This window comes from Phalacrocorax aristotelis, chromosome 10 (genome assembly GCF_949628215.1).
Source record: "Phalacrocorax aristotelis chromosome 10, bGulAri2.1, whole genome shotgun sequence".
In the NCBI taxonomy this organism is placed as follows: domain Eukaryota; kingdom Metazoa; phylum Chordata; class Aves; order Suliformes; family Phalacrocoracidae; genus Phalacrocorax; species Phalacrocorax aristotelis.
In genome coordinates this window covers 26,212,936-26,230,084 of record NC_134285.1, presented here as the reverse complement: position 1 = coordinate 26,230,084, position 17,149 = coordinate 26,212,936, and the positions used below count along the sequence as shown (strand labels likewise).

Genomic DNA, 17,149 nt, shown 5'->3' with positions numbered 1-17,149 from the left:
GGAGGAAGAGACCTCCACCTCACAGCACAGGTCACCTGTGCTACCAGTGATGTGGTTTTGGCTTTCCCCAACTACAGCATTGCAACTTTTTATTCTGGTCAAGGGTTCAGAAAACAAAACGATCAAAACAAGCCAAAACCCAACCCACAACCAATACACATTTGTCACCTTTAGAGCCCGCCCCATACACACAGTCTGGCCCCAGCCCCAGGGAGCTTCATCACACATGAGCTAGGCTTGGTCTCCAGGACATTGTGACTTTGCGCTAACAGCCCTATGGCACAGCCACTGCAGCACGACTGAAACATCAGTTTCTCAGAGTAGGAAACAGAGTGCTCTTCACTGAAAAAGCTGATGACACATTCTTGGGTTGCAGCCCAGGGCAGGAAACTCCCTCCAGCAATTGCTTCCAGGAAGAAGATGAAAAGCCAAGCACATGAAGCCTTTGCCAGTACAGGACAAGACATATCTAGCCATAAAAGCTGCCCCAGCCTGGGTAGGGCAGCACTGAAGTGGAATCCTCGCACCAGATCAGTCCTGTACACTAGTCAGCTACCAACATTATAATTACAGTGCTTGCACTACTGGTGTGCAAAGAGTCTCTGACAGTCCCACAGGATTCCTGTTTATTTTCTTACTTCCACCCTGTACTCACCAACAGCAAGGGAACAGTTTGAAGACAATGACATCATTTAGAACCATGTGTTGCTCTCCCCATCACATGACATACCACGCTACAGCTCCTGCTGCCACAGCGAGGCAGGCCGCCAGGATCAGCTGTGCTAGGGGTTGCTTTGCCAGGGCCACAGCAGCATGATAGGGGCAGCCAGCTCCCGCCTTGCCTGCTAGAACACAGAAAGCACCCTTAGTGCTGCAAGTCTTGCACCATATGCGTGTGGCAGCTCTGTTGTTGCCCATGACCTACCTAGCTCATCTGCATAGTAAGGGCATTTGCGTAGGTCTCCTTTTCCATCATGGACTGGAAAGCCTCCATCTTGGGCTTCTTCTGTCAGTGACCTGCCAATCTTGTCCAGTTCATCAAATACCTGCAAGTAGTCACAGTGAGTACATGAAGCAGGCAGAGCCAGGCAGCTTTCACCTTGATGCCCAGAACAATCCGATCTGGAGAACAAGCAAGAGCCACTCCTGCCTCCCTCCCCACACAGGCAGCATATGCTACTCATTTCAGAGCTCCCTGCAGGCAGCCCTGTGGTGACATCTGGCACATGCCATGGCTCTGAGAAGGCACCCCGCATTCCAACAGCATTGAGTCAGACCCAGGAGCGAGATGGACACAGCATCACCCTGCTGTTCACCTCCCAGCCTGCTGCCGGGGGGAGTATGAGGCAACACCCTCTCCCCTCCCTGCTGTGGACCCTCTCTGGGGATCAACACTCCTGTTCCTGCTGGGGTCAGGCAGCCCCTCCAGCTCCGATGCCAGGGGTTTCCTCAAAGATCCTGACAGATGAGCCAGCCACTTCCCACCACATTCCTAGGCAGCTTAAACCACACCAACCTACTACAGGCATGGATTAAAGCATCCATCCAGTAACTAAGACTATGTTACTCCCCCTGGGGCAAGTGGTGGCTCAGTCAGGTTTTATGAACGGCAAATACTACGGGAAGGAATGAGAGGCTACAGACATTTTTGGCCATTGCGCAACATGTCAGATGTGAGACAGGAGGTGAATTGTAACCACTGTGGTATGATATGCTCAAACTGTTTGAGGCTGTCTTGAAGTGAGAGCTCTGCTCCCCCCACTGCTTCAGAGCCGCACAGCACACAGGAATGTTGTGAAGCCATCTTCATTTTGCCCTCATCAGAGGTTTGGCTGTGGTCTTGGAATATGGGAGGAGTTCCTACCCAACACCACCCATGTCTCCAGAAGTTAGCAAAAGAGCTATTCAAACTGGAATCCCACCCCCTCAAAAAGGAGGGGCTCTGGTGGTCTCAGACCCAAAAGCAGCAGCACCTACATGTACGGGGCTCAGGGGATTTCGTACCTGCATATTAAATCTGAAGGCTCGGTTGGCCTCTTCCACGATCCTTTCCTTGATGTTCTTGTCCAAGTCCAGGGCATTCATCCTTGCTCTATAGAGCTGCTTGAACTGCTGCGCATTGGAAATGTTGTCAAACACATAGAATTGGATCCCTTCCTCAGTACTGGGCAACTTCAGGGCCCTCTGGGCTACCTTCTTCAGCACTTGGCCACCTGAGAGATCACCCATGTAGCGTGTATAAGCATGAGCCACCAGCAGCTCTGGCTCGTGCTGTCCCACATGATGAATTCTGTCCACATAGTGCTGAGTTGCCTCTGAACACTGGATCTTCTCTTTCCAGTCTTCTCCATAGAAATATTTCAGGTCTTTGACCAACGCTTCTCTTCGGTGAAGCTCTAGGGGGAAATACAGAGGAGCAAAGACTGGGTTGTCCTTGTTGCGATCCATTTCCTCTTCCAGAGCAGAGTACGTGAAGTAAAGCGCCACTGTGGCCAGCTACAGAAGAAGCACAGCTGATGTGAGAAGCCATTTACCAGATCAGCACATCACACCTTGTCACTGCTGCCCCACAGCACAGAGGTGGGGTAAACAAGGAGGAAAGCCACAGGCTTGACACAGAACCAGCCTGGAAAGCCCGCACCAGGCATGTATCACTTGAAGGATCAGAGGCTTTTTATCTACATTCATAACAACAATGCCTACACAGCACGAGCTAAGAATTAGCCTGATGTTGCCATCTGTGTGCTCTGGGCCTCCTGTCACCTTGAGAGCAAGGCACAGGGGCAAACTTCATCCAAAAGGTACAACCAGCACCAACAGCCTTGTGTTATAGGAGATTACTGTATATGCTGAGACCTTTGGGATCAGACAGTGCTGGTCAGACCCAGAATACCATCTCTTCTGTACAGAAGAGAAAGCAAACCAACCTGAAGTCTATGGAAAACAGTCTAGTCTTTGGAGGATGGAATAAGTGCTGTCATGCCACCAGTATCTGTGCTTCAGCCACACCTGCCTTGAGCAGCCAGAAGCTCAGCACTTCTACCTAATCAAGCCTGTGCTGGGCCAGCATGCTCCTTGCCCCTGGGTCCCAGCTGTAGGATACACCTGGCAGGAGTCCCGGGCAAGGGCCCTCCCGTAGTTTTGACCATGCCACCTAGAAACTGGATTCCTCCCCATCCCCTACACAAAGGGCTGTGGGACTCTGCCTCAGTCTGCATCAGTCAGTGGGTATGTCAAAGAGCTGCCACAGGAGCAGAGCAGCACTCACCTTGAAGAGCTCCTTCTTGATCTGTCCTTTCAGGAAGCTTTTGACAAACTGAGTGTTCTCCGCACGGTCATGGGATTCCTTAGTCCCCTCCTTCAGCAGCTCTGAAAGGTCAGTGGGACTGCAGGCAAACAGGGAGAGCTCCTTTCATCCCACTTCCACATGCAATATAGAGTTTGTCCCTGCTGTGTTTGGAGGGATCCCCCCACTCCCTACCATCTCAGGCCCAGTTTGGAAAAGGTACAAGGTGGGATCCCTCAAGGCCAGCCCCACAGGCTGGAAGTGCCATCACCAGGAAGAAGCAGCAGGGTGGCAGCAGCCAGAGGCTCCTTCCACAGGTGCAAGCACCCATGTGCCAAGCAGACTTGCCATTCTGGGAGGGCTGGGGCTCACCAGGGGCTCAGACCCAGGATACTGAAGCAATTGCCAAGGATCTTCTGATCCCTACACCATTACTTTTGCTTCTAAATCCACATGAGCCCCAGCAATACTACAAAAGGAGGCCTTGAGCATATGAAGAGCAACTACCAGGGCAGACTAAAGGGCATGGGAGCCTTGGTGGTGTCCTCCGTGGTCACTCAGAAGGAGAAAGGCTCAGGTAAGAGCAGATGCGTACACAGGTAGGACCCTAGCTTTTCCAACTTGAGTATTAACTGCTGGAGAAGAGGAGAGCTGAATGGCAAAACAGGGCTAGAACACCATTAAAAAGTTTATTCATCTGTATTACACTGTTTTTGCAGGTTTCCACAAATTGTCTTTCAAAAAAAAAAAAAAAGAAAATTTATGGTTTTAGGTTACAGCCACTGCACTTCAGTTTATCATCAACACCTACACTCACTCAGAATTATGCCAAAGTCCACATTACAGTTTTTATGACTAGTTTGCTACAGATAGTATGTTTGTGCAGGTGAAACAGACTCTGAACACTTCAGATCCACTGAGTGGCTGAACACTGCAGCCAACAGGCTAGACAAGGCCTGGATGGGCTGGGAGAACCAGGTAGCATTAACGTCTCATGAAACCGAGCCCGTCAAGTCAAAGAGAAGTCAACCAGCCTATCTAGGTGTTCTGGGAAGCACCCTATTCACCCTTGCCATTTTCTAAGTCTGAGAGCCTTGGCTTTTAAAGCATGTGTATGAATTCGTTTTTTAAACTAACCTCCAAGAAAACAGTCTTGCCTAGACCAGTGGGTATTCTGCAAAGACAAGAGAGGCAGCTCACTGGAGCAGAGTTCACCTCTAGAGTAATTTTTCAAATGAAGAAGTAGCTACCATATAAGACTGCCCAGCAAGCCACCGAAAACCAGTACACCTTGTGCTTGTGCCTTCCTAGCCAACTACCAAATGGTCAAAGCATTTCTGAAATGTGAGTTTGATAGTAGAGGCTAAAAAAAACCCTGCTGTTGCAGCCTTAGCCAGATTGCTCCTTCCTATCCCCTCCACCCTTCCAGTACAGTTTGATTAAACAGATTTTACTGCTCATATATTTGATTAATCACCTATTGAAATCCCTCATTCTTTTTCAGATTAGGAGAAAGATCACTCCTTTACCTCAGAGGTCTCCTGCCTTGCCCAAGACTCTGTCTGTGCCGTGTTATGAGACAGGACTCACCTGACATTATCATCTTCTGTTTCCTCGTAGAGCAAGATTTCCCCTCCTCCCTGCTCGGAGCCCTCCATAGCTGATGGCATTGCTAGTCAGTGATGGAGATTAGGCAATCTGAAAGGCAAAATTAGACAGTCATTTTAGAGGAAAGCTGCCTTAGCAAAGGGATAGGTATGAAATGCTGAGCAGTCTAGCAAGGAGCCTCTGGGCTGCTCCACCACAGTAGGCAGTGAGAAGCAGCCACTGGCCATTTCCACTGCACACCAGGTATTCTCAAGGAAGCAACCTTGCTTATTCAGTTGAGCTACCTCAGGTGAACATCAACACTAACATCCAGTTCACAACATATTAACCTCAGAGGAGGCCTACAACACAGCAAGCAGCCTGCATTAGGTTTCCCACTTCGGGATGGTTCCTGGCTGAAGATGACCAGAGACCCTCATGTTAGCAATCTGCATGGAAATTGTGAGCAAGCTGCTTTCCACTGGTGCTACCAAATATCCCATCCAATGTCAGACTCTGAGCAGAGTAAATGGAAAGGGAAGCGCCTCTCCTTCAGTCAGGAGGAATAACAAGCTACTTCATTTCCACAGCAGTACAGAGCCTCCCCTGGAAGACAGCAGCAGTGAATTAGGCCAGCTAAGCTCTGAAGCCAGGCAGCTCAGAGCGGAAACGAAAGCCTTCCCTGCAACAGAGTCTATGAGGAGGAGCTCCCAAAGCAGGAGCAGATTTCACTGTTCTGCCTTTCCTGGGCTGTACTCCATGAAGAATCAAAGCAGCCATTCTCTGAACAGAACAAGCTGCAGATGCTCCTGCTACCACTCACACATTCCTCTCCTGCCTAGCAGGGTTTACTCCAAACCACAGAAGTAACTGGGATCTCCCTCCCCTTTTGCAAAAGGCAAAAAATCTCCTCAGATGTAGCAGGATACGAAACACCTACCCAGAAACAGGAGCAAGACACCTGGCTTACATTAGTTGAGCACCCCTGTTAAGCCAGAAATCCAGCTACCTCATTTATTAACTGGACCTGTAATCAGCTTTGTGCAGAACAGCACCACCACCTTACAGGCAACCTTTGCCAGATGAGTAAGGAACTAAGCTGCTTGCTGGCTCTTTGTAAAGCATTCACTAGAAGACAGCCATCCCTCATGCTCTCCCACACCAGTTCAGTCCCCTTTGGTGGGCTGCATCCGCAAGCTCACCAAGCTCATTAGCACAGGGCCAGCAACAGCACATCAGCTGCTGGCTCCCAGCTTGCACACAGCACACCAGTTATAAATTAACTGCTCTCCAGTTCCTCAACCCCGAGTTTCTAAGCCACTCTTGCTGCCCTCCACACTCTGACACAGGACTTGGCCAGGAGCACTGGGAGCTGGGTCTGAGCACACATCCCCAGGCACAGCACTCAGTTTGGAGAACATATCACCAGGGTGAAGGTTTCTCCTGTGATCACCCAGCCTTTGGGCCACCAGGACAGAGCCTTCCCTGAAGGGAGGACCGAGCGAAATGCATTACTTCATGATGCCAGCTAGCCTGCTGCAGTAGCAGAAGCTGTTAGGGGAGGCAGCCCTACATCCCCATTGCCCCGCCCCACAGGACATGGCACAGCTCATCCTCCTCATCCCTAGGGTAGAGACATTTAGGGCAGGATGACACAGCCAGGCACTGAAAGGCACACCAGCACAAGAGCTCAGATATTTGAGGAAACCAGGTTCAGGTGCCATGCTGACTATCTGGTCACTCTCTAGACAGCAAGCATGTTCACACCAGGTCAGCAAACAGGACCTACCTTCACTCATCACACAGCTTCAGCTTCAAACACTGGGAGATGTCCACTGCAAGGAATGGAAACAGAAGCAAAGAGGCAAATAACCTGCCTGGGCTCAGACAAGACCCTGTCATGGGCACGGGGGGAACAGCCTGCTTGCCTTGCAGCACAGCCCAGCCCAGCCTCCTGCCAATACAGACGCACAAGTTCTGATGAGACCCTGGCCTCCCACTCAGCTTACTTTGGGCCAGGCACTGCTCAAGAAATGCAGATTCCAAAATTAAACTGGTTCTAATTTATCTTACACTTCCAAGACAACTGAGTCCTGGTGGTAGGGCGTGCTGCCTCCGCACACCGGCAGGCCTGCAACAGCCACCTGTACACAGCAGCAGGTGAGAGCAGAGCTACAAAGAGCACTTCAGCACTGTTCATCCCCTGGAAGAGGCCTGAAGGTTGATATTAAATCTAACCCAAAGGAACACACCAGATCAATTCTTAGAAACTAATAGCTAACAGCAGCAATGGTTCAAGACTCCCAGTGGCCAGACATACATGACTCCTGAGATCATCACTGTACAGGATGTGTCTGCTAACTTACTGGTTAAGGCCTCCGCACCCACACCTCGCAGCATGCTCATGTCTAACAGCACTCACCAACACTGGAACTTTGCTCTCCATGCTACAAACAGGGCATCTGATGGGATCTCAGAAGCCTTTACTCAAGCCTGTACTAGTGTTGCAGAAATAAAGCTGTCTGCTTGCTGGGGTTAGCAAGCAAAGTTGTTTAAGGACTTTGACGTGCTCTCAGAATCATATCTCCCATGGGTGTTGTTTTTTTTTTTTTTTTGTAAAGGCTCAGTCTGACACATTCATCTCTATAGCAATATGCAGGGCAGTGATGACACCAGTCCCTTTAGCCCAAGGTGAGGACAGTACAAGTACAGGTAAATATGATGGCTTAGACTTTTCCTAATGCCATCCCTGCACACATTTCCACAGCAAGCTTCATGCTCAAGATGCACAGGTATTCTTCTTGGGGTAGGAAGACACTCAATCCCAACAGTCCCATGCCTTTTGAAGGAAGTAGACGCTGCTGCAGGGAGGGGACTGGAAGTCCTGGCTTTGCTTGGGGAACCTTGGGAGAAGTTCAGTAATTCACAAACACCCAAGCAGTACAGAGTTCATGTTTGCTGTTCCACTAGCATGCACCTCCAAGGTATTTTCCCACATGCAGAGTTTACGTACTTGCTTTAAAAAGCAGCAGAGCATGGCTGGACCTACCCAAGCATTGCTGCAGCAGAGACAAACCCCAGGCCTAGCACCTTGAAGAATCATCACAGAAATAACCTGGCAATCATATTAGGAGAGCTTCGCATCTCCTTCTCTCTCTGGGCTGGCTGGACTGGCAGCTGCTGCTGGAAATGGAGCCTCACAGAATAAGTTACTACATCACCTGATCCCAGCTTGGTTTAAGACTTCACCTAGTCACAGCCTAAATTTAGGCAATAATTCAAGTCCAAGACAGTTCTAGCAGTGCCCACATAAATGCTACTTCTGTCCACCAGAGCTGCAGTCCAGCACCTCAACAGATCGCCCGAGGAGGTAAAGTCCTGGTGACTTCACAGATCTTGTCCAGTTCTGCACTTTGGTAACTGGCGCTTGTGTCAGGCAGCGCATCAGGAATCTATTTTCTCAGGTCAGCCAGAACAGCGCAAGGGGCAGGTCAGTCAGGAGCAGATCTGGGGGGGAGGAGTGCAGTGTGACAGACACGCATGAACATGTTGAACAGCCTTTGTTCTGGGGAGAGCCAGCACTTGCCCTGCCTGTCCAAGCTCACAGCCAGCTGTGCCTGTGACACCCCACACAGGGACAGCATCAGGTGCTTATGGCTGACATATGTAACGCAGTGCTGTGTACCAGTGCTGGGCACTGTGAGGCTTGAATAAGACATTCGTTTCAGCCAACAACGGAAAAGCAGGAACAGCAAGAGGCCTTCATCCTCCAAGCTCTTCATGGAGCTGATGCGAGTCAAGAGACTCTAAGGGCCACTAGGAGAAGCCAGCGTAGGGCTCCTCTCCAGAAGGACACTCAGGCACCCTTCACAAGAAGCTACGTGCAGGAAGTGCCGCAGGGATATGAGGCAACCGTTCTGGCACACTTCCTCAGCTGCAGTGCAGACGCTCGCCCATGGGAGCAGAAGGAAGAGACGAGGGAGGCCTGATAGCTGCCGGCCCGGCACGCCGCCAGACCTACTCACCAGCACGCAGCTCGCCGGCAGGCGCTGCGCATCCCGAAACTGCTCCAGGACTGTCGAGGACCATCCTTCACTCCGCGCCCCGCCGGGGCTCCCCCCAGCAACCCGGCCTGGGGCGGGGCAGGCAGGACGGCAGCCACCGCCCTCCCCGCGGCCGGCAGCTGCTCCCAGGCCCCAGCGGGCAGAGGCGGAGGGCCCAGGCCTTGAGAGGGGCGCACCAGGCCCACCTGGCCCCGGGAGTGGGGAGGCCGGGCCCGCTGCCTCCTTCCCCCAGCGGGGAAGCGGGCCCGAGTGTAGGCGGGGCCCAAGCCCGGTACCGGAGAAGGCCGCCCGCCACACCCGGCCCAGCCGCGTTACCATGGAGACGCGCCGCGCACACTCACCCTCTGCTGCTGCCGCCTCCCGCCCTCTGCCCGGCGGCGCGAGACAAAGACCCATCCCAGCCACCCGGCGTTTATTGACGGGGGGAGGTGACAGGGCAGCGAATCAGAAGCCACGGACGGCACGCACCGGCGCCGCCGATTGGTGGAGGCGACCCGGACGTCACACAGCTCCGGCCCCCTCCCCTCGCCTTCGGCCAACGGCGGCCTCCAGCGTCGCGCAAGGTCCTGCCCCCCCGGTGAAGCCGCGCATGCGCAAGCGGCGCCACGGAGGAAGAGGAGGGCAACGAGGGTTGTGGCGGTTACGGGAAAATTGCGGAAACGGTGTTTTTTTAAAGATGGTTTTATTCGGCGATTTTAGAAATAATGACGCCACGTTAGTACAGCGGTCGGGCTCCCGCGGGGGCTCCGGCCTGGGCAGACACCGGGCAGCGGTCACGTGGGACGCGGGCCACAGCCGGGCCGGCCCGAGTGACGGGACGGGGCGTGTGAGGGTCCTCCGTGCCCCAGGCCTGGCCCACAGAGCGAGGAGGGTAATTCAGGGCCTCTAACCAGAGCGGTGGCAGGGAGGGAATACGGGAGCTCTTGTTTAGCTGGTCAGAGCGTTGCAGGGTCTAAGATGGTGCATTTGGTTCACTCTATAAATTGCCTGAAACATGCTTGCACAGACAAAAGGTAAGGCGTTTGCCTTCCTCTAAAATACACCGCCAAGTACATTCCAGCCTTTTCAAGCTATTTCATTTCTTTGATTTCTCTATCTCATTTCTCTCTCTCGAGAGAGAAATGGCTCTCCCAAGAGCAATCCCTCTGGCCACCACCTGCTTCCTCTGCTGTGTCACAGGCTCTTCCCCAAACCTCCAATTCAGCTCCTTGCACCGACTCTCCCCTTCTTCCATCTCTCTTAGGACTTGCTCTTCTAAAAAATAAACTGCTTTCACCCTCTGCAAGCAGGGTGGTCAGTAGAGTGAAGGGAGAGAGACACTGGGCTTTGCTCCCCTGGGATGCTCACAGGGTACCAGATCTAACTGCTCCCCACACTCACCCCTCCTGAGGATCTCCACCCCTGTGGATCTGCTGGTGCCGGAGGAGTGCAGAGCTCACGGTGAAGCCCTTCCCACAGTTCACACAGGCATAGGGACGCTCCCCAGTGTGGATGCGCCGGTGCTGGATGAGATGGGCACTCTGCCGAAAGCTGTCCCCGCAGTCAGTGCAGGCATAGGGCCTCTCTCCTGTGTGGACCCGGTAGTGCCGGAGCAGGGCTGATCTCCACAGGAAGCTCTTCCCACACTCGGTGCACTCAAAGGGGCGCTCCCCGGTGTGGAAGCGGCGGTGCTGGATAAGGTGGGAGCTTACAGTGAAGCTCTTTCCACACTCGGTGCACCTGTAGGGGCGCTCACCCATGTGGAACCGCCGGTGTTGGATGAGGGCTGAACTCACGGTGAAGCTCTTCCCGCACTCAGAGCACTCATACGGCTTCTCCCCAGTGTGGACCCGCTGGTGCTTCATGAGCTCAGAGCTCTGGCTGAAGCTCTTGCCACACTCCACACACTCATAAGGTTTCTCCCCAGTGTGGACCCGCTGGTGTCGTGTCAGGGCTGAGCTCACGCTGAAGCTCTTTCCGCAGTTGCTGCACTCGTAGGGTTTCTCCCCAGTGTGCACTCGCTGGTGCTGGACGAGCTGCGAGTTCCCGGAGAAGCTCTTCCCACACTCAGCACACTTGTAGGGCTTCTCCCCGGTGTGGGTTACCTGGTGCCGGATGAGCTTCGAGCTCATGCTGAAGCTCTTTCCGCACTCAGAGCACTTGTAGGGCCTCTCCCCTGTGTGGATTCTCTGGTGCTGGATGAGATGCGACCGCTGCCGGAACCTCTCCCCACACTCGGCACAGGCAAAGGGTTTCTCTCCAGTATGGATTCTCTGATGCTGGACAAAGTTGGAGCTCACCCGGAAGCTCTTCCCACAGTCCGCACATATTGTTAGTCTCCCCACAGAAGGATTTCTCTGCTGGATAATATCTGGCAGCCTCCTGAAATTTTTTCCATGCAGCATCACCTGGCTTTGCCTCTTTCCCAGAGGTCTCTGAACCCTTTCTGACCTGCGTGGGAGGACTGGGTCCTGCACAGGACTCTGGGAACTGTTCGCCTTGGAGAGTCCTGAGGGTAAACCCTTGGGCTCCACTGGCCTGGGGATGCCTTGGTGGGCATTTTCCTCTTTCTTGCTCACAATCCCATCTTCAGCTAAAATAAAATGAGAATCCAGAGAGAAGTCACAGGCAGGACAAAGAACTTTGGAGAGGGGAAATCAAAAGGGACCAAATTCTAAAAATGCAGCAGATTGACTTGAAGCATAAAAAGTTCTGGTATTTCCCTCCAAACTACACAGCGGATTTTGCACAGTGTTCACAGGAACAAACCCTGGAAATAGCCCTGCATGCTTTGCCAGAACCTGAATCTACTGAAATTATTGGCATATTAGAAGTAAACGTTTAGTGCTTGAATGGGCAAGGTGGCTGCTCTTCCAGGATATTATATCTGAAAATATTATTAAAAGTTGAGCTGGTAGTCAGAGGAGGACCATAAAAAACTGCCTTGTTCAGCAGAACATTACTCAGGTTGTAACAGATGCAACCTCCCTGCTTTTGTGCTGCTAGTGTTGCAGAGAGAGAGAAGATGCACAAAGGAGACACTTGCACTAAGGCATGAGACACAGAGACCGCCTAGGGCTTGGCTTATGACAACCTTAGAGCTTCCACTGGTGCAGAACAAATCCAAGGTGAAAGGTGGTTGGTGAGCTGAAGATCCTCCATGGCTGATTCCAGATTATGCACTGAGGAAATCCAATAAATGTGGAAGATGAAGGTAGTGCGAGACAGTGGAAGTAACACTAGCTGAACAGTTATGAACGGCTCCTGGGACGCAGGCAATGAACAAATCCCTGCCCTTTTATTCACATAAAGTCTTGCAGAAGCATAACCGGTATGAACCTATGGTGCACAGACTCAAGGTCAGCTGAAAGCCTTTCCAAGACAAGGGACTTGCACAGATTTCTAGGGCATGTACACAGAGCTGTCACTCCTTCCAGCCCACTGCTCTAATGTAGTTTTATGAGCATCCCAGTAGGTTCAAAAGCACATACCCCCAACAACACTGTGGCTTTTGCTGTCAGCGAGGAAATGTAGCTCTTTGCAGGGTTACTGAGGGCTTATACGCTAAACTGGCAAGACAGGACCTGCGTGGCGTGCACCCTTCTGCTGTCAGGGAAGGGAAAAGAGATGTCAGAGGGATGTACATGTGATGTAGAAGTGTCAACATGCATCTCTGAAGAGAGGCATTGCATCCAGATTTAAGACAGGTTGATCAGGGAAATAGATTCCTAGATGATCTCTTTATATGGACTTCTAGGGGTGAAGGATGGCTTGCTGTTGACTATACCTAGACCCAAAATATGAAGCACACTGAGGACTAAAGCCGCAAACACGAAGACCTCCAGATTTGCCTACTGAAAGATTCAACAGCTACCTCCTGGTTCTCTGAAACCTCTTTGTGAAATAAACTGGTAACATATCAGCTGTGTGGGATCGATGTACAAACCACAGGCACTTCCTGTGGTCTGGCAGAGTTGCGATAAGGAAGTGCATGCCTTGGAAGAGGAGAGTCACTACGGAACCGTAAGGATGCAATAAAGGAAGGAGAGTCTAGAATTTCAACCCAGACAGATATATGTACATATTTATTCTTCCTCTTTCTATTCAGTATAAGAAAACATCATGATATTATTTCACAGCAGACTCCTGAGATACCTTTTAGGGCAGTTTTGTGTGGTAGTGATGCCACTTCATTCCTCATACAGTTTTCATTAAAATCGTCCCTTGAGAGGAACAGACACTGGAACTTTGCTATTCACCACGAAGGCAAGTCCATTTGTCTGCAGCTACTCCATCCAGGCCTGGAGGAAAAGAGAAAGGTGATATCCAAAGACAGGATAAGAAGAGAACAATTCTGGCAGGCCAGCATGAAGCTTTTGACCTGTATGTCAGGCTTACTGAGTAGGCAATGGAGCTAGTGAAGTTGTTCTGTTGCTGTTGTGCCCAAAGAGATATCCTTCACCTATGCTAGCTTTGGTACTTATACAGAACTTGATAAGGCCTTCAAAGTACATGAAAATCAAGTCTTCTAGGGTGTTCTGTACTTTTAGGGGAAAGCCAGGAGTTTCAAGCTTCTTATTACAATGATTACAGTGATGGCTCCAGCTCTCAACTTCTACAACCATTTTTGTTACTTCTGAGCTACTAGGTATCTTCATTGGCACCTGGGACAAGTTGTCTGTAAAGGATTTGATCAAAATCATGACGACAGGAACTCACTGGAGTATTTTGAGTGGAAGGAGAGTAAGTTCACAATGCTGAGGAATTCATACTGGAAGCATAAGGCTGAACTGGCAAAAATGAACAAGCAAGAGAGATAGGAAGAATGTGGTTCTTCCTCAGCCCATGACAATTTGGATTGATGGTAAGACCTCTCATATGCAAAAGGCTGCCAGTGCTATAGCTACAAGGCAAGCTCCAAGTAAGCAGAGTAAGCGTACATACTGGGAGAGAACCTAAATATCACCTTAAATGTACCCTTGTATCTCTCTTTCTCAAGAGAAGCCAGCAACAGAAGGAGTTTCAGTTAATGCTCTGACCTGTCTCTCAGCAGCAGGAGAACAGAGCAATTGTCTCCAGCACTGAATTCAAGAATTCACAGAAGAGAAACCCATGAGAACTATTAAAAATAACATAGCACCATATGTGTAAGCCTCAGGCTGCTGGATGATGGCGGACTGTGCTACAGAGGTGTCATTGTATGCTTATCTTATCCCCTTCCCTAGCATCCACTTCTAGCCAGTCCCCAAATCCCTGAGATAGGGCTCAGAGCTACACAGACCTTTGGTCTAACCACACAGGGCTGCTCACATGGCCTCACAACACTGCTGGACTGCTGACCATGGTACCTCACTGTCAGGGGACTGGAAGGTGGCTGATGTGATGCCAGAGAAAGGGCTGGAGGGGAGATCTGGGGCTCAACATTCCAAGCAAACAAACAGAAATCAAAGTAAGAGAATAGTAAGAGAATTAATGGACAGACAGCCGAAGAGGGCAGACTGGGGAAGGGCTGGCATGGCCTTTAGAAAGAGATGTCTCGCTTCACAAACCGCTTGGAGTTCTTCAGAGGTGTCAATTTTAGCAAAAGGAGATCAGTAGTCCAAAGGCATTCCCAAAAGACATTTGTCATTCACCAAAACTGATAAAGAAACTAAGCTGCCGTGGGATAAATGATGCTCAATAAGGTGGTAAGGGTGGGAAAGGGGAGGTGGGAACATCTGCTGATGATTCTGTCTCGTTCAGGATTAAAGACACAAAGGCTGACTATAAACTGTGGCAGAACCTTATGATACTGACCAGCCAGGTGACAGGGGACGTTCCCTGCAGATAAACACAAAGAACTGCACAGGGGAACAGCTTCTACACCTCGCACTTATACCAGGATGGGCCTAGGATGTTCTTGGTATGATTCAGGAATAGCACCTTGGAGTTAAAGCAGACAGATCAAAACCGCAGCTCCTAGGCAGACAAAACAGCTAGTCAAATGTTATTGTGTGCAAGGGGGAGGATGGATCCCCGGTTTCAGAGAAACTCCAACGGAGCTAAGGAAGATAGAGGGGCATGACATGAATAATCAAAGGCACAGAAGAGCTTCTGTACAGGAGATGACTCAACTGCACATTCTGCTGGGGATACCACAGAGGGCTTTGAAAACACAAGTGGCCTGTGGGGTGGGTAGGATCCATCCTGCACTGTCTGTTCTAAATTAAGAACTACTGACATCAAGTGAACAATTAAAAGGCAGCTTCAAAGCAAACCAAAGGAGGTAGCAACTCATAAAACAGCTAAATAAGCTATGGAACTCCTTGCTGCAAGCTGTCATGGATGCTAAAACATAGACTGCTTCAGAAGGCAAGAAAATACACAGAGAGCTGCATGATACTGAGACATCACAAGTCTAGTTCGGCGGTTTCGGAAGCCACAGACTGCTTGGGCCTGGGAAAGCATACAGGGAGACGCCACTGCTTGTCTGCTCTTCTCTGGTCCCCGATACTGCCTGTTGTCAAGAGACAGCAGGCAAAGTGGCAAGGACCTTGCTCCGACCCAGTACTGCCACTCCTGTGCATTTTGGTGGGATTTCAGGATCCTGGAGCTGTTTTTCTCGTCAACGGGTTCACGGATGATTGCACTGGCCCCTTACCTGGACAGGTGCCACTCAGAACGGTCTTCCCTTCGCAGGCGTGGAGGTGGGAGAGCCACAGTTCCTCCTTCTGATCCATGTAGGAGATCATCTCCAGCTCCGCTCCTGGGGGTTCTGCTCCGGGAGGAGAAACGGGGAGGGTCAGAGCCTAGGCTTTAAGTAACTGCTCCGAGCGGTAGGGCTTCTGCACTTGGGAACCAGCAACTCCCCGCCGAGGCGGGGCCCCAGCTCCGCCGGGCGCACCCCTCGCTGGGAGCGGCGGGCTCCCCGGCACCCCTACGGCCCCGCTGCCCCTCAGCACCCCGGGGGGTGCCCCAGGGAAATAACGGACCCACAGGGCTGGGGTGGGAGCGGTGGTCCTCCAGACGCGGCAGGAAGCCGCCGGGGTGTCCCCGGGGCAGGGACCCCGTACCTGAGCCCGGCCCGGCCGGCAGCGGCGGGTCCAGTGGCGCTGTCACGTGACGGCGGCGGCGGCCAATGGCGGGCGGCGCCTTCGCCTCGGAGGGCCACCGAAAATGGCGGCGGCGCGGCTGGTGCCGGTCCCGGCTGAGCTCCGCCGCCGCGCCCCCCCCGCCCAACCGGGCCCTTCTCGCCAAACCGGGCGGTGCCGAGGGGCAGCCCGCGCCCTGCCACCCGTGGGACCTCTCCCCTGCCGGTGGGTTACCTGGTGCCGGAGCGGCTTTGAGCACAGGCTGAAGCTCTCTCCACGCTCAGGGACTCTCTCCCGTGCAGGTTGTCCGGTGCTGGACGGGACACCATCGCTGCCGCATGACCTCCCTGCAAGTGAGGGGTTTCTCCCAGGGTAACTGTGGAGGGCAAGGCTTCACCTCTGCATGGCCGAGAAGGGTCATCTGCATCAGGCCAACAGCAAATGCCCACCTTGGGGTCAACACGGATCCTTCACTCCAGAAGCTCAAGGGACAAGACATGATAGCAGCCAGCACTTTCTAAGAAGAAAGTATCCAGAGGATACCAAAGCAGAGCTCTGAAAATTTGTAGGTGGGCTCAGTGCCCTTCCCAGAGATGAGGACCTACTGGGGACACTATCAGGCTGCTGGAGCCTCCTTAGGTCCCACGAGCAGTGTGGTGTTGGAAGAGGAGGAGTGGGCTCGCGCTGATCTTAGGCATGAGTTTAAATCCTTAGCAATCTCACTCAGTACTTAGTAATCTAATCTTACTAGATGACTGCCTGGGCAGTTGAGCAGCTGGAGAGGCGAGGAACCTGGGCAGAGAAATACTGCAGAGGTACCTCTGAAACCCTTTTCTGGGGGACAGCAACTAAATCAGAGAATTCTTTGCTGAAGGCTGTGTCACCTCTCACAGGCACTTTGTATTTCACTAAACAACAAGCAGCTGATATGCAATGCCTCTGAAAGAAATTTCATGCTGGAATGATAAGAAAAGCAAACAAGCACATTTGAAATGCACTTCCAGAACAGCTCCAGTCCCCTTGAAGAACTCCAGGAAGGATTGCTCTTGGATTTATCCCTTCAATATCTAAATGCTGGCACTGTAAGCATAACACCTGGGCTGTGTTGGCCCAGTCACCATGCTGTGCTTTATAGCATTCTCCTATTTTGCAGTTAAATTGGC

General features: G+C 51.8%; 2 protein-coding genes across 4 annotated transcripts; both read right to left on the bottom strand.

Moving 5' to 3' along the window:
* Positions 1–72: 72 nt before the first annotated feature.
* On the bottom strand, positions 73–4,984 carry HMOX2 (heme oxygenase 2). Of its 2 annotated transcripts, none has more exons than XM_075106058.1 (5): positions 4,877–4,984; positions 3,269–3,386; positions 2,005–2,496; positions 926–1,046; positions 73–845 (listed from the first exon to the last, which is right to left on the bottom strand). In XM_075106058.1, the coding sequence occupies exons 1-5, from the start codon at positions 4,954–4,956 to the stop codon at positions 718–720; spliced, it is 939 nt and encodes a 312-aa protein (XP_074962159.1). In that variant the 5' UTR covers positions 4,957–4,984; the 3' UTR covers positions 73–717. The 2 variants fall into 2 exon arrangements, with proteins under 2 accessions (XP_074962159.1, XP_074962161.1); XM_075106060.1 differs by having other exon boundaries at positions 73–842.
* On the bottom strand, positions 4,878–15,654 carry LOC142062885 (uncharacterized). 2 transcript variants are annotated; one of them, XM_075106056.1, is made up of 3 exons: positions 15,557–15,654; positions 10,318–11,509; positions 4,878–4,984 (listed from the first exon to the last, which is right to left on the bottom strand). In XM_075106056.1, exons 1-3 carry the CDS (start codon positions 15,645–15,647, stop codon positions 4,963–4,965), a joined length of 1,305 nt encoding a protein of 434 aa, XP_074962157.1. In that variant the 5' UTR covers positions 15,648–15,654; the 3' UTR covers positions 4,878–4,962. The 2 variants fall into 2 exon arrangements, with proteins under 2 accessions (XP_074962157.1, XP_074962156.1); XM_075106055.1 differs by lacking the exon at positions 4,878–4,984 and adding an exon at positions 9,587–10,191.
* Positions 15,655–17,149: the final 1,495 nt, after the last annotated feature.

Coding starts and splice junctions, on each gene's coding strand:
- HMOX2 (XM_075106058.1), bottom strand. CDS start 4,956: ATGCCATCAGCTATGGAGGGCTCCGAGCAGGGAGGAGGGGAAATCTTG. Junction 3,387..4,876: donor ACAGAAGATGATAATGTCAG/GTGAGTCCTGTC, acceptor GTTTGCCTGCAG/TCCCACTGACCTTTCAGAGC. Junction 846..925: donor TTACTATGCAGATGAGCTAG/GTAGGTCATGGG, acceptor TCTGTGTTCTAG/CAGGCAAGGCGGGAGCTGGC.
- LOC142062885 (XM_075106055.1), bottom strand. CDS start 15,647: ATGATCTCCTACATGGATCAGAAGGAGGAACTGTGGCTCTCCCACCTC. Junction 11,510..15,556: donor TCTGAGTGGCACCTGTCCAG/GTAAGGGGCCAG, acceptor ATTTTATTTTAG/CTGAAGATGGGATTGTGAGC. Junction 10,192..10,317: donor GGTGGAGATCCTCAGGAGGG/GTGAGTGTGGGG, acceptor TTTATTTTTTAG/AAGAGCAAGTCCTAAGAGAG.